The sequence below is a fragment of the Drosophila suzukii genome, chromosome 2L (assembly GCF_043229965.1).
Source record: "Drosophila suzukii chromosome 2L, CBGP_Dsuzu_IsoJpt1.0, whole genome shotgun sequence".
NCBI classification, from domain to species: domain Eukaryota; kingdom Metazoa; phylum Arthropoda; class Insecta; order Diptera; family Drosophilidae; genus Drosophila; species Drosophila suzukii.
The window spans coordinates 17,330,362-17,358,279 of NC_092080.1; the positions used below are offsets into that span (position 1 = coordinate 17,330,362).

The 27,918-nt window shown below is 41.5% G+C and overlaps 1 protein-coding gene across 1 annotated transcript; it reads left to right on the plus strand.

The window, feature by feature from the left end:
* Positions 1-17,769: 17,769 nt before the first annotated feature.
* Positions 17,770-26,943, plus strand: wg (Wnt family member 1 wingless). The gene is made up of 5 exons (XM_017083763.4): positions 17,770-17,923; positions 19,681-19,931; positions 23,193-23,494; positions 24,724-25,151; positions 25,517-26,943. The coding sequence occupies exons 1-5, from the start codon at positions 17,808-17,810 to the stop codon at positions 25,821-25,823; spliced, it is 1,404 nt and encodes a 467-aa protein (XP_016939252.1). The 5' UTR covers positions 17,770-17,807; the 3' UTR covers positions 25,824-26,943.
* The last annotated feature ends 975 nt before the right edge of the window (positions 26,944-27,918 follow it).

Consider the following 27,918-nt stretch of genomic DNA (forward strand, 5'->3'; position numbering starts at 1 on the left):
ACTGCGCACTTTACGATATTTGATTTCCTCATTTACGGATTTAATTTTCTTTCAAATTTACCGATCGCCAAGATCTCTACCCGTTCCCAGATCGCCCCTGGGCCAGTCGTCCGAATCCGAATCCATATAGACATCCACACGATCTGCAGGCCCTGCTGTTTGTCCCTCTCTGTTTGCTTAGTTTTGGATGTTTTATCGCTTGATTGGTTCGGTTTAGTTGGTTTAGTTTGCCTGGGTTCTCTTTGGTTTGGTTTGCCGCTTGGTGGCTGCCGCATCTTGGGCTACTCCTGGGATGAGATGTTGACCCAGGGGCGATCGCTGGCCAGGCTTCGGTGCAGATTGAGATTGAGTTGTGCTAGTGGAGCACACAGCACTTAGACTCCACCCGTCATCCGTGATCATGATAATTGCTATGGTAATAATGACGCTATGGGTGTATTGATCGGGATGAAGGGAAAATCATTAGTATGTACGTTTAATAATGAATGAATGGATGATAAAATAGTTTTTGAGTAAAATTTGTAATATCTTAGTCAAAATTATAGTTCTGAGTGCCTTAAATAGTTTTGAAAAATACTAATATATATATAAAAATTTGATCCCAAAATTTCTGGTTTAAAAAGCTTTAAAAACAAAACAAAGAACAGATACTCCTTATTATAACAGAACCGTTGAAATAAAATAATTTTCCAATTAATTCCCATTTCCCCAATCCCAAGCTCTCAATATCTCCGACCTACCCCAACCTTTCAGCACTCTAACCTTGATTAATTCCCCTCGCTGCGCCAGTTCCTTTTCAGTTCCAGAGATCGCTCTCGGTTGGCCACACATCAACACCCCAGCATGAGACCGGGGGATAGCCCCTCTTACTCCAGATCCCGCCACCATATATACCATACGTAACCTCAATTTGTCGCCACATGTCACACCAAAAAAGAAAAAAGGCTTCGCTTTTTGGAGGCGCCACCAGCTGCTGGGGCTGCTTTCCATACTGTAAAACCGATGACATCTCCGATCGGATCGCCTGGCGTTTCATTTAATTGAGTTCACAGCCCAAGAGCAAGCCACCAAAAAAAAAAAGACAATAACAATAAAAATTAATTCAAAGGCAACAGCAACAATGAAATGTTGAACCTTTTAACCTTTTTCCGTGTTCAGGTTTGGCCCGCTTTGGTCGCTTAATGGTTCAACATGGTGTTGGATGTGGAGTTGGAGTCGATGGGCGAGCACTCCTTGATCGGATCGCTGTTATTACACAGAACAAAATAGTTTTGCTACTTATTATTACAACAGGTAAAACTCAGAAACTAAACTTTAAGGCCATATGACACTTGTATAGGATTCAATTAGATTTAATTTAAATAGTCTTAGCTACCTATAACATAACTTTTAAGATGTATGTATGGATTCAATATGTTATGTAAGAACATAAAAAGTTGAGCTTTGGAACTTTTCTGTCTAAGTTGCCATGGATTATTAAAAAAAGTTCCATTAAGCTAGTAAAATATTATTTAATTAAGTTACTGAATTCCATTAGTACTAAAGTGTTCTCCATATTTTTACAGAGGGCGTGTACAGGAGAAAATTTAAAACCAATATACTCAGAATATTAAGGTTTAAACGGTAGATTTTATTACTGTCTATGTATGTATGATATTTTCCCCAGTGTTCTGTTGTGGACATAGCGCCAGCTGCTGTTTTCCGTCGATTTTAAGACCTGGGGGTTGTCAATTCAATTAATGCCTAGAGTCAGGCCGACCTGACTTCATCTCAATTAGAACCTCTTAGGCCCGAGCCAATAACAAATTGTGAAACATTAAGAAACAAAAGCATATTTTGTAGCGGCCCGAAAAAGGGAAATTAAATGTGCGTTTGCGTTTTCAACATTCCTGCGGTGAGGTGACTCCACGGGCACTAGTCCATACCCATACCCATACCCATATCCAAGCCGATCCAATCCAATCCAATCCGATCCGAACCGATCTTAATGAAGATGAAGCCAATCATCAACGCCCTGACTTGTTGATCTTTTGTGGCACAATCAATGCTGCATAGGGCTGCACTTTGTTGTGGATTGTCGATCGCTGATCGCTCGGCCGATGGCACAATGAAGATATTTCCTTTCTCACACTTTCCACAAAAACCGGAGAGAAAGAAGAGGGCCGGGGAAAATGAAAAGGAGGCGGCATGAAAAAGCACAAAACATGACACGATGGATGACAGCGCAAAAAGAAGCGCCAGCACCGGGGATTCAGATTCAGATTCGGATCCAGCATTAAAACTTGACCAATGGCAATACAACTCAACTCCTCACTCGGCCTGGCGATCGTGTGGAGTTAATGTGAGTATTAAAACCTTTTAATAAAAATCTTTAATGAATCAATGAGCGAGCGAGAGGGCGAGCTGGAGTTGGAGTTGGAGTTGGAGTTGCCTGAATGAAGCCAGAACGAAGATCCCACAGCCCGGAGATTCTTGGCTCAGATTAGGAGCATTAATCGATTTAAGCCACAATCATTCGGCCTCTTTTTTTTTCGTTTTTCGTTTTTTGTTAAGGAATGTGGGAGCCTGCTCGTTCAGCTGTGGGGCCTCAACTTTGTCTGCGCTTATCAAAAGGCATTTTTTTGAATAAAAATTAAATTAATTAAATTACAGGCTCTTGGGTTTCAGTTTCGGTTTCGGCTTGGACTTGAGCTCGGGCTCGAGTTTGGGTTTTGGGATCCCAGCCAAGCGAGTCCAACTAAAGAGCTGCAATAAAATTGTTTTTAATCTTATCTGGCCACGACGACAGCCAGAGCCTTTTAGTCGTTTGCTCTCGTTTTATGCCTCCTCACTCCTCACTCTTTTTCCCTCCTCACCCTCTGGACTCCTTATACTAACATATAAAACCCACTAAATATGCCGCATTACTTTGTCCCACATCCAGGCGAGATATCTGGGCTCAAGGCAGCTGGCCAACTGTTCCGCATTGGTCAAAAAGATGCAACAGTACAGTAGTGCCTCGCCAAAATGTATCTTGTGTAACTCAAGAAAGAGTTGATAAATTGAGATGATAACTTAAAATGCATTCAAAGTTGATAAATTTGGATGATCATTAAAAATGTTTAGCTTTACTTCTGTATTTCTATATTTATTTCTATAAATCTTGATTTACTACTTTTCTGACGAAAAATTAATCCCTAAAATGTTACTTTTTAGCTTTTCTAAACACTTCTTAGTGTCAAAGAGATTCATAATACTTTTTTATTTTGCTATCTTTATTTAAATACAGTTTTAAAGAATTTATTAAAGAATAAAGATGTCGAGCAAAGTTTAAGTAAAAATTGTTTATTTCTTATGGAAAAAAATATTACACTTTTAAAAACTTATTGTTTTGTTTTTAGATTATTTTGTTAATGTTTTAGCTGTTTTTAAATTTAGTTTTTTAAGTTAACCAACTTATACTTATTGTGAGCGTTCAGAATTATAAAAAATGGATGATAATATATCCCAGTTCTTTCTTGTTTGTCTTACCGATGTTGCCCTGTATATTTTTCTCACCAGAGACACCTATCAGTTAAGGGCATTTAGTTGGTATTATCAGGGGCTTGTGGGGGGGTCACCTTTAATTTCCCAATTCTCTCCCTTATTTATTTTTATCTTTGTGGCATATGCGGCGCCGGAACTGACCAATGGAAGCGGCCTGCCGATGGGAAAACTGGAAAAGGGAAAGCAAACGGAAGCACTTGACGACCAGCTGCCAATTTGCGACTCTGTATGGGATACCGCTCTATCCAGAGAGTCTGTTACCATTTATCTCCGTTGCTAGTCAGGGGCGACGACAGCTCAAAGAATGCCAAACGCAACGGGCAGTCCCTCCGTTCCATTCCGAATCCCATTCCCATTCGAAGTCCCATTCCCATACCCAGTCCCATAATATTCTCTACGAGATCTCAGGTTGGGCTGAGCTGGGTGGTCGCCTGTTTTGTTGGGCTGCTGTGCGGTTGGTCCGACATAGAGGGCTGCATATGTTGATGATGACGAGCGGACCGATGCGACGACGCTCCGGTCCGGTCTTGAGTCTCTGGACCGATCTTGGCTCAAACTTGGCTACCGCCACACGCGGCATGCGGTCGATGAAGCCGAAGTCGGAAAACTGAATCCGGGGACCGAAGGGAGGCGAAATCAAAGAAGTGGAAGCAGTGAACTGAAGTGATGGTCAAACTGCAGCACCGGCAGCAAATGAAGTGATAAAGTTATGCTCGCCAGGGGATCCCATTATTCGCACACTGGGGCGGGGTCAAGTGAATAAGATGGATGAGAAGATTGGTACAAGTTAGTGAAAAGTAAAAATTATATAAACTATTAAATGTAAGGAAAAATGTTCATTAAAAAAGATATTAAAACCAAAAATGTAATAAATCAATGCTTAAATAAATCGGAAAAACTACAATTTTTTATTTGAAAAAATTATTAGAGTGTATTGTTCTGAAAACTGAATGCACCTTGAAATGGACACTAAATAAATAGTTTAAGAATCAACAGTTATTTATTAAAATCGGTTTCTGTCACTCCTAAATTTTCAACAGTTTTAAGGGTTGCAAATTTTGGAAAGCAGGTTCAATGCTTGTCTAGATTTAACATAATTTTTCTAAGTCTTCGATTTGTAACCTGTCTTTTGATTCAATTATTTAAATAGTAGGAACTACAAAGTATGGATTTTCTTATATCTTATAAAAAACCTAGTTTTTCTGATAGCAATATTCTTACTTTCCAAGATCGCATTATTTTGTCAATTTCAAATATAGTGGTCCCACTGTGTACAGCCTCATCGTCTTCGCTCGCGTCTTGTGCGACATTCCCACCAGCGATAATGCAGCCTCATGTTGCTGGCCATTTGAATAAAAATTGTGTCATGTCAACCGGCAGGGGCCTTACGCCTTATCACAGCTGATATATCCATGGTGAAGGGGCTTGGGATGAGAAGCAGATACAATTGTGGATCGGTTAAGGTCTCATTGATCGGACTTGGGCCCACCTAGATGGCAATTTTCAACGCTGTCTTTCACCTTTCCCAGCGAGCTGGCCCGGCTAATATGTGTAAACCACGTTAGTTACGCTTCAACAATAATGAAGACATTATTAACTTGTAGTTCTCTCGTTTTTTCCTTTTTTTTTGGGTGTGTGTTGTGTGTTTCCTGCCGCAGCTGACAAGCATTTACTTTCACAGAGGGTGAGCAGGGTGAGGACCCTGCCTCCTTATCGACTAAGATTTTGGCCCATTCTTTGGCTGTCAGTTGCTGGCATACAAACGCCTCTGTCCGTCGGTCGATCGGTCCTTTCCTCTTCATCTTCAACGTGTGCGATGAACAGTTAGTTCCTTTTGTCGGCACATCCTTCAGGACCTTCAGGGTGGCCCAGAAGTAACCAACAAACTACCGAACCACCGATCGCACAATTGCAAATGTTTTTTAAACGATTTGCGCCACAAGTGGCCAGCTTTTCATCTCTGATCTGCTGGCCATTCAGTTGTCTTATCATCCATAACCTCACCCAACTTCCTCATTAATTGTTTTGCATATTGAGAGGTCCATTATGGGTACGAGAACAGATGGGTGGCCACATGGCCCCCAAGCCAACTCCATTTCCATTTCCATTTCAATGTCAATTTTCATTTTCGTTTTCCCCATTCTCCAATCCGAAATGCTTTGCAAAATGTCTGGAAATGGAAACGATAATGTCGGGCCTAATGGGGCGTGTGTCTGCCTCGATGTCTGCAATTTTCAGATTGCCTAGTGGGTCCCCCTCCGCCCTTCGAATCTTCCACCTGTGAGATACACTCTTGGCAAATTAAATGGGGTCGGTTGTTGACTGGGACTGAGTTACAGATGCGGAAAATAAAATCACTTGCTAGGTTATAAGATTGGAAATTGCAAGTCTTTATGATTTTTTTGAATTTTTAATAATTTAAGTAGTACTTAAGACAAATGAAATATTATTATTATATTAATAGTAGCTACAATAATAATTGTTGTTTGAACATAAACGAATGAATGTTCTCTGAATTCCGACATTCTTTATAACAAAATCCGCAAAGCCCCAGAAAGCTCTCCAGCACATCTTACTCATCCATTTAATTGCAATTTGATTGAATTTACAGATTTTGTACACATCATTCGAGTGGCTCCCATGGGTCCATTTCGATCGGCTACCAAAAATCCATTAGATGAATCAAATCGAATCGCAGGAAAAAATGAATGTCGCTACAGAATGTTTAACCCTCGTTAAAAATGAATGAAAGCTTATTAAAAATATTTCTTTATTATTGGACAAAAAAATGGTCAAACGAGAAACAAAAGAATCGCTTTTTATTGCCCTGGCCTTAAGCGAAATAATCTCGAGAAAGCTAAGCAAAAATTAATAAATAAAAAACAGGCGTACAAATGTTAAACATTTGCCACGATGCCATGACGAGAGTTGACTGCCCAAAAGGATCGAAGGAGGAGAAATCTCGGAATGGACACCGACTGACTGACAGCTCGGGATCCGCAGATCCGCAGATCCCATGAAGATAATGACGAATCCGCCGCGTAACAAGGATCTGCAATGCAAAACCGTCCCAGAAATCCTTAACGAAAGAAATAAATCTCCGGGGTTCGTTCTAGTTTTTTGCCCGCCAGCACAAAAATGTCTCCGGAGAATTGCACGCTCTCGCAGATGAAATGTCGAGAAAAAAGCCTACAAAAAATCCAAAAACTCAAATGAAATGCGTACACAAAAATGCCAAAAAGCAGCAGCAGCAGCAACAACAACAGACAGAATTTTTTGCCCAACTTTTTGCTGATGCCAAACTGTCACAGGAAAAAGGATTTTTGGTACGAGATTGGTTTTTTCCTTGCCTCTTCGGTGCTTCACATGGCATATTTAAAGTTATGGGCCTCCGTCTTAGCCATTTAAAACGTTTGCGAAATTAATATTGGCAACAAAAACTGTGAAATGCTGTGAAAAGAACGCGCCCGGCCAGCAGTAGAGGACCAAAGCCATCCTTCGTCCGGCAAAAAGTAATTTTTGCTAAATCGCAAAAAATCAAACAAGATCATGATCGGACGGATGATGATAATGATGGCCATGGTCAGGCGGTCGGACAAGCGAATGACGAATAGCCCATAGCTCTGCGGCTCGGAACGAATGCGAAATTTACGGAATCCGCCAAGACCCAAGCCAGCAATTCCAAACAATTCCCCGCAACGACAATTAAGCACGAACAAAAGGCGAGCCACGGCGGAAAGATCGTGTTTGGAGTATCTAGAAGACCAGGGAATTCTTCCTACCCATCTATCTATATCCTCTACGTGTGAGCTCTTGGCAGAAACTCCCACGGCCCACCCAGTGCTACAATTTTCACTCCTTCACTGGCACTTTCCCATCGGCATTACTCGAGCTTCATGCACTCAACAAAATATTTTCTTAAAATTATAATATCTTAAAATAGATTTTTTAAAGAAACTAAAATACTTAAATGTTATAAAATTTGTACTTTTAAAAAAGTTTAATATTTCGCTTAGCATATTAGCATATCATTCAGGTTTCAGTAAAATAATTAGACAGCCAATATAATACAACTATTAAACTAATACATTTTAGGGTACGAAATTATTTGTGACGAATGAAATATCTCATGCTAATTCCCAGAATCTCATATGGAATTGGATCTAATTAGTTTATTATAATTTTTTATAGCTAAACATGCCTGGATTCTTGGTTAAAGTAAAATTCCAGACATTATTTCTCAGCCCTTGGTTTTTTGTCTGGGTGTATGGGCCACACCTCCTAACTCATGCCGTCGTCAGCAAACAAAGAAATGGAGGCGAAAGACAAAAGACACTCGACGGCAAACAGAGAAGGCGAAGAGTGACTATAAAAATATTCTGTAGTGAAACATTTTTATGTGCTTGTCCATCCGTCACAAATTATATAATTATCACCTGTAGATATTGGTTAGGCCGCTTATCGCCGGTGTGAATCTGACTCCGGCCTGACTCAAACCGACTCTGCTCGAAATGTTCGATTAGCCACGCTTTATGTCTTCATCTGTATCTTTTACCCATTTTCGGGGAGCGAGTTTTGGTCAATGGGTGAGGTCGAGGCAACAAACCCGATTCCGATTTTGATTCCGATTCCCTTTCGGCCTTATCTTTCCCAAGAAAAATGCCACCCAAAATTTAATCTTTATATGAACAGTAAGTTGCTTCGATTGCTGCTCTCACAGAGAAAGTGCCGACAATATATACGATTATAAAACAAGCGCAACTTTCATTGAGCGGGATGTAATAGGGCCGAAGAAGAAAAGGAAATGCCACGTTGTCCTGGGGAATTTCCCAACTCACTCGCACACAGTTTTCCGGGGCCAGGGCCTGGGAATGTTTTCAGGGATTGTTGCACTTTGTATTGACTCTTCTCATGGGAAACTCTACGCTCGAGAGGGATTAGTATTAGCTGCAGAGGATCTTTCATCAATTGGAGATCACTTAGTCTTCAGTATTTGCAGGTTGCATTTTTTGGCAACAATAAAGACAATAATAAATTCAAAGTGTATTTCGAGACTAACCATCTATCTTTAAAAAAATTATTAAGAACCATACAAAATATTTTATAGCTGTAAACTTTTTAAATAGTTCTTAGGTATTTAAATACATTATTAGACAGTTTCGCTTTTACAAAATTTGTTTTAAAGCTAAAGAATAATATTTCATGTTCTTTGAACTTATTTAAATGATTATTAAAAATAGCAATATTTTATTAATTTATACAAATGAGGCTTACTCACTTATCTTTCTGATTTTCAGGAACAGATGCTTCCCTTCCCCTCAATATCCTTAATTGCTTCCTTGTTATGTGAAACCAAATCTTAGTTAATATCCATAGTTTTTCCGGACCACCCGACATGGCCACTTAAAATGCCAATCCGAGTGGGAAAAAACGAGGACTAAATAACCAAACAGGGACTTAGCGTAGAGCCGAGCCCTACTTAGAGAATCTTGGATATCCGGACATGTTTCGAAAGGTTTTCCAGGCGCAGGCAAAAGTCAATGTACCCTAGAAAAACAATCAAAAAGTCCTTGATCAACTAACCAAACGAAACGAAACGGCACGTGTACGTGAGTAAGTCTCCTGTTTTCCCATTGTGCATCCACTTAAGCGTGTAAATTTCCCAAAACTACTCAATGACGACAAGGGAAAAACAAAATAGAGTGCGGGAGACACTTGCATAAAATGTGGAAACTTATTAACTGCTGACCAAAATTCGTTCCGAGTTGTCGCGCCGCCGATCGCAGCGATTGGAAAAAACGCCAGTGAATGTGTGAAAAACCTGAATCAAGTCAAAATAAACAAGAAAATCGAAAGAAAAAAACTCTCTCGAGGATTTGGCGAGACCGAGGGAAAATACCAAAAATAGTCGGCGGCGGCTGAGTTTCTTTTTTGTGTTTTGGTTGCGGCCTGTGTTTTGGTTCTGCTTTTGGGGGCTGTCATCTAATAATTAAAATGACTTAATTATTGCGTCAGACTGTGGAGATCAATGGAGGGAGATCAAGTGCAGGTTTGGCGCCGCCTTGATGTCGCTGGATTTCCTGCCTACTTACTACTTAATAATTGAATTTCCCCGATTTTTCGTGTGGGGCCGCAATTAGATTATGCATTTTATGAAGTGCGAATCCAATTGGAAGTGGGGGCCCCCGATTTCTGGCATTCTTTTTGGCGCCAAGATCGCGTCGCGACCTGGTGACGCCTTTGACGCTGCCCTTTGACCCAATGCCGCCGACCCAAAGGCAGCCACGTACGACATCACTTTGTCTTCCATCGGAAATTGTATAGAGAGAGACGTCTGAGATTCCCCATCCCAATCGAAATCCCAGCCCCCATTCGCTATGGCCGAAGGATAATGCCGAATCCTCGAAATCGATTTTAAGTGGCCAGCTGTTGGCTGCTACCCTCCAGTATCCCTATCGATGTACCTACATATGTACGTGTGACTTGTGCCGCCCCGGACAAAAGGTCAGCAGTTCGGAGGCCGACAAAAGCCGTGAAAAATAATGAACCCTTAAACAACTTAATTATTTGTGTAATCTTCCTGGAAATCCTCCAAGCGATCGGTAGCCAAACAATTGTGCCAAAAAGGCCACATATTAATTAGTCATATGGGGCGAACAAAGTGTGCATTTCCAGGAAGCGAAGTAAGCCATAATGGGTGGTCGTTCTACGTGATCGGGATCGTGCGAAAGGATCGCGGGTGTTTATTGGGGGAACTCGGAATCTAGTTTTTGAAGTGATAGCGAAGGTGATTTAAAGGCAATCTTTAGAACAGAATTAACATCAATTTGGGCATTTAGAATTCATTTTAGAGGTCGGAACTTCTTAATGTAATATTTAGTTTAGTATTTAATCATGTTATCATTTTGTTTTTTAATATTATGTTGCTATAGCAATAATAATAATGAACTGAAGGCAAGCTTTGGAACAAAATTAACATCAATTTGGGCATTTAGAATAAATTTTAGAGGATTAAATTCCGACTTCTTAAAGTAATATTTAGTTTAGTATTTTATCATGTTATCATTTTGTTTTTAATATCATGTTGCTATAGCAAAATCCATACATATTACCTTGGGAACTTAAGAAGTTTTCATTAACAAGTTTTAAAAAATTTTTTTTATTAATAATGACAACAATTTCAAATGTTATAAAAAATGTATATATACTTTGATAACTTGTTTTTTATTTTAAAAATTTTTTGTAGCATAAAATACGTAACAAATCCTTGTTACTCAGTATGTGTTTTTTTAATTTCTCATTTTTTTACCACACATATCTTAATTAGAGAGCCGCTGGCCCGCTTAAATTGTCTAGAACCAAGGATCACTTAAGGTTTATCTGCTGCTGCGATAAGCCAACGATCTTGGAGGATCCATCTGGAACAAGGGCAGCCACTCGCGATTACCATTTAACGCCACTGATCTCCAGTGATCTCGATTTCGCCGCCGCCTCACCGCCCCCCTCACCGACGCCCCTGGTAGGTGCGCATCAAGTTTTGTTGGCTTTTCCCACAGTTATTGACAGGCGGCAGCCGAGGCGGCTTAAGGCCATAAACAAATAGGCAAACACGGTCGCTAGTCACTGCGACCAACGCAAGCCAAGTGGCTGAGTGGCTTTTGGCCAACTTGCTTTTTTGTTGTTTGCTATTTGGTGTTTTTTGTCTTCGCTTTGTATTTTGTGTTGCGGATGCTGCTACTAAGATCTCTCGGCTTTTTTGTGTGTGCTTTTGTGACGCGTCACAAAAAAAAATCTATAAAAAAAGCTGAAAAAGAAGGCGAAGCGGTAGCAACTTGTCTTCGACTGTTGTTTAAACGGCAAATAATGAAGACGAGGCGGTGGCTACTGACGACGACGACGACAGGCGACGACAGCTTTGTCATTGTGCAATTAACGCCAGGAAAAATTCAAATTAATTGCCACCAAAATGGCGCCAATAACGCTGCTGAAATAAAAAGCCATCGTTGACGGTTGATGGCTCGCTGACACGCCCAAGATGTGGCCATCAAACGAGTGGTAAATAAATTAATGGGCGTGTGTTACCCAAAGAGTGGCCAGGTGGCAATGTCAGTTCACTGAGTTAAAATGGGAAAAAAATATTATAAACAAATTTAACAAAGTTGGAAGGTTTAAGTATGAGTCCTATGAAATAGAACTTTAAAAAGCTATTTAACAAGAAATTAGAAAGCCTAAAGCAGCGATTAACTTTACGTTTTTTCCTTTGCATCCTTATTTTTTAGAAGTTATTATTTCAAACGTATATCCGTCCATCTGGATCCTTTAAATTTTGTGCTCAAAAATACAACAATTTTAGACAACCAAAATGTTTTTTATGGCTTTTTAATTTGCGTTCTAAAATTATAAAATTTTCCATGTACTCCAAATCAATGTAGAATTTTTAAAATTCAGCGGTAATCTCTTTTGAGGGCTTGTTGTCAATTTCATTTATATTTATTTAACGTATCAAGCCCTTTTCCATTTGCTTGATATTTACCATTTCGTTGCCATTTCCCAGTGACCCATTAGCGATCTTGTTACCAAAATGTCAGCACTAAAATGGCTTCCTCCACCACCGAAAGGAGATCGCCACCACCACTCAACCTCTTTTGCACATGCCACCACCACACGCTCCGGTGGTTCCCCTTTCTCCGCGCCATATTTCCTCGAGGGCTGCTCGACGGATCGCACTTCCGGAGTCGGCAGACCGCCAGCGTGGAGGATGATAATGCATTATGCATTCCACCGGCTGGTTTTTAATTGTAATTCACTCGCGATAAGCAGAACTTTAACACCTATGGTTAGGCTGGGCCAGAAAATGTAGCCGGGCATGCTAAGATATAATTTGAACATTTTATAAGCACTTAACAACCAAAAATAAAAGCGTTGGGTATACACTGGAAAAAAAATAGTTGGATAAACAAAAAGTGGATATTTGTTAGTTAACAAATTGGTCCTTACGTTCACCCTTGAGTAATTGTGTAAAATATAAGGGAATAAATTCTCTTTCCCCAACATATCTGATTATGGCATTCTCCCACATTATTTTTCTAAGGATAAGGATTTTTAAAAAGTATAATATACAAAAATATTTTTAATGTGTGGGATTTTTAAAGCAATCTGCTAACTTTTCCCTCTGTGCATTAAATTTTGGTAACAAAAAGTGGCCGCTGCCTTTTCCTTTCGCTGGCGGGGGAACGGGAAATATAAATTGTCGGACCCCGAAATTCTACACTGTCATCAAAGCGTAACTAAACGCCCATTTTTCTCAACTTTTTGGAGTTTCTTTCGGGTCCGACAGCCATTTTCGGTAGTTATTAGTGGCATATTTTGGCCTAAAGTGCGTGAACCATGTCGAACAGCCAGCACAGGCAACGAAATTTATTGTTTAGTAGTGGAGTGAAGTTAACAACCAAATGGACCTCCCAGCGAAAGAGAAAGACACGCAACGAGGGATTGGAATGGGAGTGGGAATGGTGTTGGTGGTGCTGGTGCTGGTGTTGGGAACCCAAAGCGGACCTGGCCAGGCCAGAAAAAATATTAACGCCTCGAGCGGTAAGAGAACCAACCGTTGGTTAGTGGTAACTGTTGTTTTTGCTGCCAGGTGAGAGGTGGTGGTGGGAGGGGTGGACCATGCCGAACCTCTTACCTTATTGGCTGACGTCCAAAGACCAACCATCCGACCACCATCATCGATGGCTGGATGCCCCCCTCCCCTTCCCATTCCATTGCTGCCGATGATGATGATGATGGCGTTGATTATGGCTTATTTTCAAATCTCACCCATATACATTTGCCCCTCCATTCCACTTCTTGGAAGTGAAAAAGTGGGCAAGAGCAAATTATGTGGAGTCATCAATGGCAGGCCAAGGCATCAGAATCGTAGCAGAATCGGCAGAGTGGGAGTGGAGAGCACGCAAACCCGGGATCTGGAATCTGAAATCTGGAATCTGGAGTTGGCCATTGGTGGTTGTTATGGCCAAGAGTGCTGGGCAATTTTCAGGCTGCAGCTGGGTTGCCTGAATTATCGGTTATGGTTTGCTTAGATGGCCAGCACAGGAGGTCTTGAGATCTTGGGTGGATATTTATGAGATGTTTTCGTTTGGGAACCAAAGGCTAAACATTTTGGAATACTATCTTTAATTTATATTTCTCATAATTTAAAAATTTATTTTAAACTATAAAAAGGTTCTACAAATTTCATAAAATTATTATTAAAATTCTTTGTTTAGCACAGAACAGTAACAATGTTCTAACGATTCACAATAAAATATCATTTTAGTCCTGGGAATTAAAACGATCACAACAATGTTGATCCTTACAAAGTGTTCTAAGAACAATCTTAAAAAATATATAATGCACTAAAATAATATATTATTGGGAACATAGACAAAAATGGGAGTTCACTCCCCAATTAAGACCAAATAATCCCCTGATCGTGTTGATCCTCTATAAGAGCCAACGAAAACATTTACAACCTTTGCACCGGGTTAATCGTCTCATGTCATGCCCATTAGACTCGATCAATATCGATCTTTGGCCGATCATCTGCCCCGATCTCTGCAGCAGATTTGAGCGTAAAATCGAGTGCAATAAAACATGCAGAAGACACACAGCAAGTGCTCGACTGTTTTCCATCAACAAAGACACGACACGCTCAGCTAAAGATCAGGGGAGGACGAGATCTTCTCCGATCGCGAGCTGTCCATGATCGCAGCAATGATCACGGGACCCGAACGTAGGACCTGGAAACTGGAACCCCGTATCCCTAATTCCAGCATCGATCCCGATCGAAGCGTAGCATTTTTGCACGGCACATTAGCTGTTTGAGAAACAGGAGGCCCATAAAGTCGCAGTGTTGCAAATTTTTATTTGGAAGCAATTTTCACACCCTGCGAGGGACGAAAAGGGGCCCAGGCCCAGAAGAGTCATGCGGCGATCGGTGCTGACCTATGACCCCTGGCCAGTGGCCGTAGCTGCTGCTGCTGATTTTACCAATTTTGCTGACAGGACACAGCGTGGCTAATTCGGAAACGCTTGACAACTACATATTCATAGGGACAAAATCGGGAAAAGGGAGAGCAGAGTCGAAGTCGGAGTTCCAGACGCAAAGTTGCAAATGATGCCAAATGATTGCCGACCATATAAATTCCGATTGTGAGCGATTAGCAGGGAAGTCTGCCTGCTGCCCAGGTACAGGACCACGCCCCCCGCCTCCAGCGCTTTAGTCGCGCTTCATCTACGGCGATTATTTGCAATTATGAGCCGAGATTTTACACTTTTAGTGAAACAACTCCCCCTGCAAAAAAAGAAAGGTGCTAGGCAATGCAAATCCGAATGCAAGCCAACATAAGTTTGACTTTTCGACTTGTTTCCTAATCACCTGAGTTTGGGAAACTCCTCAGAGTTCCAGCTCCTTGTTGGTTGACCAAATCGTAGACCTTCAGCGAATGTTCAAGGACACACACGAATCGGTTGGAAAATATATTTGGTTCTCTTCAAGGTCGAAACTCTCGGGGGTTTTCGGACTTCCATCGGTTTTGGTTTGTTTAGAATTGTTGTGGCGTTGTTTTACGGATAGATATTACTTTGATGGATTAGCCATATCTCATTGAAGGTCGGCTCTCGGTTAGCCTCGAATTTGTTACGACCTGTTTTGTGTTGGCTAACCGAAATACGAACTCAACACTAACAGTGCCAGTAACAATAATGGTGGTTAAAAAAAACACGGTACTATACTTCATTATTTGCTAAATGGGAAATTAACAAGACATATGTTCAACCTATTTTTCGGATTAAGAAGTAAAATCCTTAAGCTTAAATTTAAATAAGTTAGTATTAATTAAAACTCACCAGGAATTGCTTTAATTCATATACATTCAAAGGCAAGCCACACCTAAAAATTTTGAAGAAAAGTAATTTAGATCAAACGATTGATTATCTTCGAAATATGCCTTATATCCTCCTCCTAAGATATTTTTTTAATAGCGGCAGATGATTGCATGTCGTAAAGAAATTACCACCACTCTCGCTATCTGCCATTAGTTAATGAATAGACCCACCGGAATTTAGTAGGTCTACCGATTCGGGTTATTTTTACAACCTCCGAAAGCGAGTGGGACTAGAGTAGAGGTGATCGCTACCTACAGCGGAGAGAGGGGTTTCGATTTTATGATTTATTTACATTCCAGCCTTCTGTTCTTACTCACTCGCCGAGAATGTCTGGTAGTGCGTGTGTGTCTCATCATTTGGATTTTCCGCGGCAATAAAATTAATAAGAACGCGCTAATTTCTCAGGCCCCGGGGCCTAAGCAAATAAACATGCACAATTTCCTACAACTCCTCCACCCTTTTCCCCTAACTCTTTCTCTGCGCCCAGACTGTGCTAATATTTGCCAAGGGACTTTTGGTCTAAACCAAAATCGGAACTCTTTCCGTACGCCATTTTGTACGGTTAGAAAATGCTCTTCCTGTTGTTGTTTATATGTTTTTAAAAATACGTGGAAATAGGTATTACCAACAAAGTATTTATATTTCTAGAAATATAAAAGTTAAACTAAACAAACAAAATAATCTTGTATATTTTTAAAATTTAAAAAATAATAAATCTAATGATTAAATATATTTTATTCTCCTTTCATAATCACTTACTAACCGTTTTGACATGATTTGAACAGCGAATAAATGTGTAATTCATTGAAAATGGCCGAAAGATCGGTCAGAAAAGAGGAGTCTTTAGAAGGTGGGAAACGAGTATAAGGTGGGGGATACCTGCCCTCTTTGAGCTGCACACACTGTCCAATTAGTGGAAGCAGCCAAGCAATGGATGAGGAAAAGGTAAGACATAAACTCAGCTCGGAATGCCAGTGTGTGTGCTAACAATCGACTGAGAGTGAGGGAGCTGGCTGCATTCGAGCCAAGTATATAAGACTACTCCGAAATCTACTCCGAAAAGCAGCAGAAAACTTGTTCTGATGTGGAAAATGTATGGGAGTGCCTAGGAAATAGGAAGAGGAAACTATTAAAACGTTGATTATAAAATAGATCACCAATGTGAAATAAATTAATCTAATAATAATATCTATGTAGAAAAGAAAAGGTAGCCTCAGAAAATTAAAAACAAAACTTGCTTATACCTAAAAAAATATAAATTTCAAAAGAGGCAGTTAAAAAATACATTTTTTAAAGTCAAGCATTAACGTTTTCCAAGTGTAAATTGCTTTAACAGCAATAAAACCAAGCGAAAAGGTTAAAAACCTTCCCCAACAACCGAAAATAATAGTTTAAACCCTTTATTAGGCGAACAGTAAGCGTAGCGAAAACCCATGAAAGCCAATCCCATAAATGCCGTACAAAAATAGGCGAAAAAATTGCGACAAATAAATATAATTAAGTGCAGTCGGGGCTATGACGAAATTTCATGAGATTGCGCAAATAATCCGGCAATACAATCGATTACACCGAAAATGCCGGGCAGAGTTTTCCATTTCCGCCATTTCTTATTGGGCGATACTCCCTATATACAGCACACATATCCAAAAGCGTAACACATACGGACCAAGCACGAAGACAGAGAAAACGAGAATGATCGCTGCCCCAGATAGCGGTGCTCTTCTGGCGCATGCAAGCGAATGGCTGACGGTGGATAGCTCCGCCCCACTCGCACACACACACCACCCGGAACAGCGATCGTGTGTGAACCGAAGACCGACGATGCGATCGGATCGGGGATCTCGGGTCGCTGCTGACAAACGCAGAGTCGGACGAAAGAACGCACCGTTTGTTTCAGTTAAGCGTTGGCACTGAACCGGGCAACAATCTTCACTCCTCCGCTCGAATCGTCGCGATCTACCGATCTACCTATCCACCGATCTATAACTACCACCCATCCATATAACTCAAGCGAGCCGAGAGTGTTCTATAGAGCAAACGAGCCAATTTTAATAATCAAATACTTCGTTGTGGAAAACTCACAAGTTCTTGTTGTGTCCCATGATTGCCGTGTGATCGGATCCATCGGAATTAATCGCACAAATATGAGCAGTAATATCGGCATACGCATGCTAATGATGATTATGCCTCATTTATAGTGCGCTAATTGAACGCGAAATTGCTCGATAAAATCAATATACCCTAAGCATTCGCAAACAAACAGCAACTCGAAGGGAAAAATATAATAGCCAGTGTGTTTAGTGAGAGTGTGTGTTGTCGAACAGCCAAAAAGTCAAAAAGCCAAACAGCAAAAAATGGATATCAGCTATATCTTCGTGATCTGCCTGATGGCCCTGTGCAGCAGCGGCAGCGGTCTGAGCCAAGTCGAGGGCAAACAGAAATCCGGAAGGGGCCGGGGCTCCATGTGGTGGTAAGTCCATTGAATATTTTCCATTAAATTGGGCAATTAGCGGGCGGGCGACAATAAAAACAGCAAACAGCAGTTGAAAAACCGAGACAGAAGTCAAAGAACAACAACAAGGCACGCGCCTAAGGTTTTCAAGAAACATTTCCCACAGCAACAAACAAAAAATAAAAGAAAAAACCGAAAATCTTAAAGGTCTTGTGCGTCACGCACCAAATGCGGAAGCCACAAAATGCACACACTCTAAAAAATAAAAAAAAACTTCGGCATCTTCTCCTCGCCTGATGAAAGCAATTAAAAATTCTAAGCGCGCATTCAACTTTTACTTGGGATCAACTTTGTGTGTGTGTGACACAGTTTAAGATATGAATGGGGTTTTGGGTGAATGGCGGAGGGGCAATAAAGAAAGAACCGAAGAGGGGCCGCGATAAGGAAGTCGAGACTTTCCGATCTACCGCAGAGTTGCAGCAGCAGTTTTTCAGAAGCGCACACAGCTAAATCAAGTTCGTTGCCTAAGTCTTTCGTTTGGCTTGTGGAAAAAATTAAGATTTTAAGCAGAAAAATTAAGCATATCATTTTCAAAAGTGTATAATTAAAATTGGTTTAAGGTAGTGCGAACTGGCAATGAGCTAAAATAAAAAATTTACTATATATATTTGTATCTTGATACTAATAATTTGAAAGGGGTCTAAACATTATGGCTAAATTGAAGTCATAAATGTTTCAAGTCTCATATTTCAACACTATCTGTTATTTGTTGTTGCTATTATTACCCAGCTCCCAGAAATTCTCTGGATTTGATGAGTTGTTTGTTTGACTTTTATCATGTGCAAAACTTCAGCTAAGCCCTAATAACTTTTTATAACGGCATAAATTTCAGCCTCAACAATAAAAAATCAACACAAATACATAAAAAAAAAAATAAAACACACAAGCGAACACATTGACACAAATTGCGGCTGCGACTTCGGATTGCCGTCGCATAAATCTCAGTTTGGGGCATCGATTTAATCCGCCTGGGAATTGAAATCGATTGGCGATCACTGCCCCTTTGGATCCCCGCAGATGTTACACTTTCGATCAAGTTTTTGTTTTATTTACGTACTTTTATTAATTTTCGTTGCATTGCGCAACGTTTTGTTCCCACCGCAATCAGCATTCAATTGAATTGGCAATTAATTTGCATTCTCCGCGGCCTGTCAATAAACATTTATTTATGTTTGTTTATTGTTTGTTATGTGCATAAATAAATATATATATATGCCTATATGTGTGGCTGCTAATGAAGCGTGGAAAAAGTATTATAAAGATCAACAATTGAAACAAGAAAATAAATTATGACAGGTCATAGAGGAGCAAAGCGTTAGCCGACAGGTGTCTGCAAATATTTGTCCATCTCCATGTGAGTGTACCTAATACTGAATATATTCGTTTGTGTGTGGTTTATGCTTGAGTAACGCCGGCAATTGACGTATACCGCCCAGAAAAAACAAATGCTTGAAATAGAAAAGACACCGAAAAGCCGCAAAATGAAAAACCAAAAGAAAAACAGCTCGATCTCAAGTCAAGTGGAAAGACGCATAGTCCCCGGGAAAATATGACAAAAAAACGAAAAAATTGTTTCAGCTGGTGGAAATCCTCGGTCCCTTCATTCTCGTTCTCATAATTAGGCGCAAAACTCAGCCAAGCATTTAATAGTTTTGACAACCTCTTTCCGAAGATTGCTCTATTAACTTTCGGTTTTCTGGTTCATCTTCTTTCAGGGGCATTGCCAAGGTCGGCGAACCCAATAATATAACGCCCATTATGTACATGGATCCGGCCATCCACTCCACGTTGAGGAGAAAACAACGACGCCTGGTCAGGGACAATCCCGGTGTTTTGGGAGCCTTGGTGAAGGGCGCCAATTTGGCCATAAGCGAGTGCCAACATCAGTTCAGAAATCGTCGCTGGAACTGCTCGACGAGAAACTTCTCTAGGGGCAAGAACCTATTCGGCAAAATCGTTGATCGAGGTGAGTTTATTATAATATTCTAAAATATTGGAAATAGCTATATTAAGAAAGAAAATGTAATTTTGTAAGAAGTTAAAATCAGCCCGGTCCTTGCAGCACACTTAAGACTCCTCTTACCATGGGAAATATGATCTACAGATCTATTGTTGTCAACGCCCTCGGTTTTGCTACTAGAAAACAAGGCTGCCACACAAATTGCTTGCGCAACCCAACTCGAATCCAGTTTTTCCTTCGACTGGCTCCTTATTTATGTGAAGAAATGTCACTCCCCTGGACCTCTGTCTCATATGTGGCGCTTGTTTGTTATTGTAATACGATCTGAGGCACTTGGTAATATGTATATTTTATATATATGGGTTGACTACCCTTTCGAAGGGGCCACTTTCCCCTGGACGACCTGTGGAACAAAGAGTTCCCTCTGTGCTCGCTGCACTTGCTCCACTTGCTCGTTTCAGTTTCAGCGTGTTTATGCTAATGAGCACAAGTTGGCAGCACCACTGGAACCACTGAGTGTCACTCACTCACTCCGTCATTCAGCCATTCAAATCAATCAAACGTGCTTGTCTTCTGGGAGTTTAGTTCGCCTGCTGCGCCGGCAAAATCCCAGGAGGACTGACAACGTTTTCTTATATAAATGTAAACAAAAGTCGCGCATGCGCAGTTTTTGTCCTGCCGCGTTTTTAGCTGGAAATCCATGCGACTCCCGCCCTCACCTGCCGTTTTATTAGCTACTGTTTTGTCCTGTTTTTCGAAAAGATCCTGAAACTACCTGATATATAGTGGGCGTGGCAAGCGTCGCGTGGCTTCGATACTCCGATTCCCTTTGCGTCCGTCTGTCAACGGCAGCTGACTTTTATAGCCAGGCTCTTGACCTTATCAAGTTATTTTGACTCTCCGCCAACATCCTTTTTATGAGCTCTCGACATTTTATGGATTACTTAAAAAGAAAAGGGAAATTATTGCCCTGGTGACAGCTTTTTATCGCAGCACTTTCATCGCTTTCCACAATCAAATTTTTAATGTATTTGCTGTGCCGTGCCCTTGGCCCTAATTAACACCTAGAGCGCACCATTAACACTTGGGGTTCGGGTTCGTAACGGATCCCAGTGACTTTCAAACTAGAAACTAGAAAAAAAAACCCTGCCAGCGGGGCACACAGAAATTCCTGTCTTGTCCGGGCTCCGTCTTTATTTCATTTTTAAGTCCTAAGGCTGGCCTAACTTGTTTTCTAATTGGTGACACCTTGTCAATTTGCCACGCCACACGCTTTAACAGGCCGTCTCTATTAGTGAATTCTCGTTGGGTTCCTCGTAGAGGCTTCTTTTTTGGCAATCATCGGTTCGTGACGAAGCCGCCCCGGGTGTCCCAATGTCCCTATATGTAGAAACATATCCCTGTGGGTTTTATATCAAGAGGTCTAAACTATTCCGGGAACTGCCTCTGCTGCTGTCACTAAGCAGCTTAACTCCCTTTTTTCCAGTCCTCAATCCTGGAGTATCAGCCAAGGGATCCTGCTTCTGATTTTCAGCCTGCTCTCAATTTCAATCAGCTCGAGACACGCCCACTCACAGCGGAAATCCGTTTTGGCAATTATATAAAACAGAAAGAAACGTATCGCATTACATGCGGAAATTTATTTTTTGGTTGCTCCATTTTGGCCACACCCTTTCTTTGCTTAATTGCTCAGGGTGCACCAGCCCCGCTTTTTATTTCACATATCGTATTTATTATCTTTTGTTCGCTATTTACACAAAAACCCACAAAAGGAGAGTACGAAATGCAAACAACATTTCGCTTCCAAAAGGTAACGCGAATTCTTGCTAAGCTAATCACCAAAAAATAAAGGAAAAAAAACAATAACAAAGTCACCAATGACTGTGTCACGCCTCTGATCCACCGCCCCCGCCCCCGATTCCAACCCCTCCTCGCACCCCCGCCCCTGCGATTCCCAAACCGTTTGCGCATGCGCCGCCGCTTTATCGCGGCCCAAACATCTTGCACATATTTACACACAATTTACCTGTGTGCGCCTTAAATTTCGTTACATACGTGAAATTATTTAAGGAAAAACGAAACCACCAACAACAAACAAACAAACATTAACCGGGAATTGAAGGCTCACTCTGCCATAGTTTCGTCAAAAAAGTAAAACAAATTATTTCGTGGTCGAATTCCAGGAAATCGAAATCAAAAGCGGCAAAAAAAATTTTAACACCAAGCGGAAGTTGTCTTCGGTGATATGGAGAGCGCGAGAATGTGTCAATCGTCAAGTGCAGACTAGTCAATCATAGACACATCAATCAACACCCATACCAAAATAAATTGCAGAGTAATTTTGGGGTTTCAAATGTTTATGGTCTACTCCTTGGGAATATTTTAAATCACTAACAATCCTATTCATTTTAATTAAATTAGGATACAAGTTTTACATAAGAACTCGTATACTTCAAGTACTTTACACTCTACGAAACGCAACTGAAAATTCCAAACAAGGTTGACATGGTCCTACTCGAGAGTTTTCAGCTACCTGACCGCCGAGACCATCCCTATATATCATATCTTGAGCTATGAACCGGGGCGAAACCACTTGAAAAATTATCTGCAACATGTAAATTCAATTTTCATTGTTCTTTATCTGTGATGGTCTCGCTCTCAGAACAGAAACCGAAACAGAAACAGAAACGGCTGCAAACGGAGGCAGTTACTAAAAATAAAAATGAAAATGAAATATAAAAGTAACGCGCACAAGGGGGAAACTGTCCACTCGAATGGATTGTGCAGAGATCGGCCCAAAGTGTTAAGTTGGAATTTATAGTTGAGCGTTTAATCTGTGTCAGGTTTTGGTGCGCGCTCATCTCCTTGCCTCCATGGCAACGTGGCATTGATAACTTGAAGTGTCATAATTGACCAGGCTTTGGAAGACAAGTGCCATTACTCATAACGAAAATTTCAACTCTTGCCCACGACGTCTCCGGCCATCACTTCACTTGGCCAAGATTGAGATCTTGTCTTGGTCGCGGTATTGGTCTTCGGTGCCAAGTGGAACACCCAGAAGGCGAAAATAATGACTGCACAGAGAATAAAACCTTGTTGATAATGGTCTTTCTTTATATAAATCATAATTTTTTGAAAGCAAATTAGTGTTGCTTTTTATTAAAATACTATACTATTATTTCTTCCATTAAATTATATACTATTTTTAAGAACTGAATAATGTGAAAAGATCGGAAATAAACCAAAATTCCCTTTTCCTAATTTTAGGCTGCCGAGAGACGAGCTTCATCTACGCAATCACCAGTGCGGCGGTGACCCACTCGATCGCCAGGGCCTGCAGTGAAGGGAGCATCGAGTCCTGCACCTGCGATTACAGTCACCAGTCGAGATCCCCACAAGCCAACCACCAGGCGGGCAGTGTGGCCGGTGTGAGGGACTGGGAGTGGGGCGGCTGCTCCGACAACATTGGATTCGGATTCAAGTTCTCCCGGGAGTTCGTCGATACCGGCGAGAGGGGTCGCAATCTGCGCGAGAAGATGAATCTGCACAACAACGAGGCGGGCCGAGCGGTAAGTTCAGCTTCATAAAGAAAAATACACTGCTAAAACTTATAGAAAATCAACCAATATGATCTGATTAAATACAAATAAATAACATCATATATGGCCTCGTTTTCTATAACTTTTCCCTCTGTGTATCCCGTAATAAGTAGTCCTAATGTTCGGTTTAAGCCTGGCTGGGGGATTTACGACTGCAGTGCTAATAAAAACCAGCGACGACAATTTCCGTCCCCCCAATTAATTGGAGCCGAACGCCAATTGGCCTAGCTGGCCGAGATAAGCCCCCTCTCTTTCGCTCCCTGTCTAGCTGTCTCTTTCTACGGAGAATGTGGGGGGATTTCTGCACTCGTTTGCGCTTGTGTCGCTCGTATATTAACTCGTTGACAGCTTCCAGTTCCCCTCCACAAGCAAGAAAATCGTAGGACTTTAGTTTTGGGGGCAACTGCACAGTGGTGAGAGTTTAGAAAAAATATCATAAGGAAAAAAATATATGATCTTAACTTTGATGATCTTTGATGAATACTTTGCAATGCTTTGTGCTAAGTTTCATATTCCTTCTTAATAGATTGATTCCAGTCTATAGACTTAAATCTGTTGTGATTTTACCTATACCAAATACAATGCTGATCCAACCACTGTGCACCGCCACTCCCGCTGACCGTTTTAGTGGGGCGTAGAAAGTAGCACACTGCGCCAACATCCAATATCCAACAACCAACATCCAGTATTCAGCTAGAGCCGATCGTTCCCGGATCCGGGGATCCTAGTCCTCCTTCCTCGTTCCTCCGCCTTTGGGGAGCAGGGCCCACCGTCTGTGTTATTATTTTATTACTTGTTATGGGCCGCAGCTCCATAATCATTGCGATCAGCATGATGATGATCATCGGTCGCTGCTGCGACTGCAACTGCTAACCGAACTAACTGAAGGCCCCCCAACTGCGTTGATTTCTTACTTTTGGTCCGCGCACAACAATTACAACCGGCAACATCGGGGGGACATGCAACAAGCGCACAGCAAGTTGCAACAACATTTATTGATTTTTAATAACTGCAACAACGTGGCAGGCGGGCCGCCAATCTCCCAGCCAGCCAGCCAGCAAAAACAACCCAACCAAGCCAAGCAAAAAACAGCAAAATAATTAAGTGAAAAACATATTGCGAGTCCATTCGCAAGAGGAGAAGAGCCTAATAAAGTCATACTAATGAACAATCTCTCCCCGCTCTTTTTCGATCTGCAGCACGTCCAGGCGGAGATGCGACAGGAGTGCAAGTGCCATGGAATGTCCGGCTCGTGTACAGTGAAGACCTGCTGGATGCGACTGGCCAACTTCCGTGTGGTGGGCGATAATCTCAAGGCCCGCTTCGACGGAGCCACCCGCGTGCAGGTGACCAACAGTCTCCGGGCAACCAATGCCCTGGCCGGAGTGAGTCCCAATGCAGCTGGCTCCAGTTCCTCCAGCTCCAACGGCCTGATCATCCCCCAGTCGGTGGTCTATGGCGAGGAGGAGGAGCGCATGCTGAACGACCACATGCCGGACATCCTGCTGGAGAACAGTCATCCGATCAGCAAGATTCACCATCCGAATATGCCGTCGCCGAACAGTTTGCCACAGGCTGGCCAAAGGGGCGGACGAAATGGACGTCGCCAAGGCCGCAAACATAATAGGTAAGGATCAAATGGATATATAAACATATATTTTAAAAATGTAACTACACTGATCTAAAACGTTTTGAAATTATTTGAAATTCATTAATATATGCTTTTGCAATAATACGTAACAATAATATGTGTTAAGAAGCTAGTCAATATAATATTCATGATTGATTTTTAAGAATATTGAACTCTACTCAATACAAATATTTAACACAAAACCGAAAATGTTAAAAAATAAATACTAAACATTCTAAAAAATACTAAAAATTGAAATTGTCATCCCAGATAAATATTAATATACCTATAAAGTACTATTAACTTGGAACTTCTCAATACACCATATTAACTGTTTATTATTTACCTCTTCTTCTCCTCAGATATCATTTCCAACTGAACCCCCACAATCCCGAGCACAAGCCGCCAGGCTCCAAGGACCTCGTCTACCTGGAGCCCTCGCCCAGCTTCTGCGAGAAGAACCTGCGACACGGCATCCTGGGCACCCATGGGCGCCAGTGCAACGAGACCTCGCTGGGCGTGGACGGATGTGGGCTGATGTGCTGTGGGCGTGGCTATCGGCGGGACGAGGTCGTCGTGGTGGAGCGATGCGCCTGCACCTTCCATTGGTGCTGCGAGGTCAAGTGCAAGCTGTGTCGGACCAAGAAGGTCATCTACACGTGTCTCTAAGGACACTGACCGCCCTGAAAGCCACCGTCCTCTACAGTAATCGCCCCCTCCCTTCAATCTTTGTATGTGTTATGTATTTTGTCTACGCTTAGCCTTTGTTATTAGCACCTTAAGAGCCTAGACTATAGCCTAGTTAAAGATACGACTAACGCCCATCTAAAGCCCCCTCCCTTGACTCTCACTTTTCTTAGCAGTATTACACGAGGAATATTAACGAATAGATTTCAAGAAAAAGTGAGGAATACAACATGTGTTTGCCCAGTTTTTAGTCACGTAAGCCAGCTCCCAATCGAAGCAAAATATTTTGTAAATTACAAAGCCCCCATTTTTGTACCCCCATATGATAGCTAGTAACTAAAATTAATTAAGTCTAGCTTAAAGTTTTCGAAGCGCGTCCCCTTTCTGCTGAATCCCTTTACCCACTCTGTCGTTTAAAATCTTTTTTAAATCATTGAAAACAAGACTGAAAATTCAAATAGCGCGCAGATCCTTCTTTCTCCTTAGCGAACACTGCTTGACCTGCTTGCATACTGCTTTGGCCGGGACCAAAACTTATGTGAAGTGGGCAGGAGAATCCTTTAAGAAAATCGATTGCCTGGGCTGGAAAACCATTGGAATAGCTTACACAAAATTCCTTTTAAAGTTTTCCCCTCTTAGCCTGGTTATCCAAAACGAAAAATTACTTTTGTGTACATAAATAAGTTTAAATTAACTCTTAGTTTTAGGATAAATTCAGACCAACCCCATGAAGTACAGAAAAAGATTTTAGTTGCTTGGAATTTATGAAATTTGCACACGAAATATTTTTTTTTGTAAACGCATTTAATTTATCTCCCCCCGGCCTTTCGGTTGTGCGTTCTCCCCATCCCCCATTGTAGGTATTACTAATTAATTAAACGCACTTAGCTGGCTAGTTAAACTAAGTACACAAATAGCTTGATATGAATATAATATTTAATTAATTTATACTAGCTCATAGACATTCAATTTTGTAAAGTATTAATGCGAAGGAAAACAAGAAACAGAAAAGCGAGCAGAAAAATGCGAATGCAATCGAAAACAAATCAATAAAAAAAAGAAAACGACAATGAGTAAAAAAATTACAAAAAATAAAATCAAAGTGGAATTTATTTCGTATGGTGGGGCTGTTCGGGGCTGCTGGGGGCAATTATTTGGCCCATGTGTGGGGCAATTAGCCGGGGAGCTGGAATGGGAGGTCAGGGTCGCCGATCTGCTCTGAGGCATTTCAATATTTGATTTAAGCCAGCTCGCCAACGGTGGCAGTGGCAGTTTCCCAAGCGCATTTTTTGCTCTTGCAGCAACTGTCAACCTGGGCAGCTACAGAAAGCAGAAACAACTGCTGCAACAAGCAGCGACAGTTGCATCTTTTGTATATCGTCGGCAAAAGTCGGTGGATAAACCCCTGGCCCAGCCCCTCTTGCCCCATTCCAGCTGACAATGCGAACGACAATTCCGCGCTGTCAGCGGCGAGCCATCGAATGTGGCTTTCAAGTTTTAGCGACTCGGGATTGAGGATGTGGATCTGGGGATGTGGATGCGGATGAGGCTCAGGTTCAGCTACAGCTACAGCTTCAGGTTGAGGTAGATCTTTGGCGCTGGACGATCGCGACATGCAATTGCCGGACCAACTATGCAACCTGACATCCGACAGATCTAGACGAGAGCAGGCGGGCCAGATAAACCTAAACCTGGATGAGGCTTACATTGATCCTGATTTCAGCTACTGATCTGCAGATGAAGATGGAGCTGAAGCCTCTGGCTGGCCAAACACACTCTCGCCGGAGCAAAAACAAAAAAAAAAACAAAGTGATCGTGCTACAAGTGTCTACTGTGCCTGACAGTTTTGTTTCGCCTTTTCCTCCTTTTTGATACGGGTGGGAAAACAATTTTTCGCCCAGAAAACGGGATTCCACAGAGATGTTTGATTAGCCGGTGATTTTTCAAGGACCTTGAACTAAAAGTAGATCCCTATCTATTTGTTCGCTCTGGTTTCGAAAGGTTGTTCAATCATGCCAATCACTGGCAAATAATTAAAAATCACCTTACTCACAAATCAAACCATTTCACATCTGCC

Bases quoted from the DNA above. Each gene is read 5' to 3' on its own strand.
- wg (XM_017083763.4), top strand. From the start codon at position 17,808: ATGGATATCAGCTATATCTTCGTGATCTGCCTGATGGCCCTGTGCAGC. The intron at 19,932-23,192 runs GTGAGTTTATTA...TCCTAATTTTAG, and splicing joins CGGCAAAATCGTTGATCGAG to GCTGCCGAGAGACGAGCTTC. The intron at 23,495-24,723 runs GTAAGTTCAGCT...TTCGATCTGCAG, and splicing joins ACAACGAGGCGGGCCGAGCG to CACGTCCAGGCGGAGATGCG.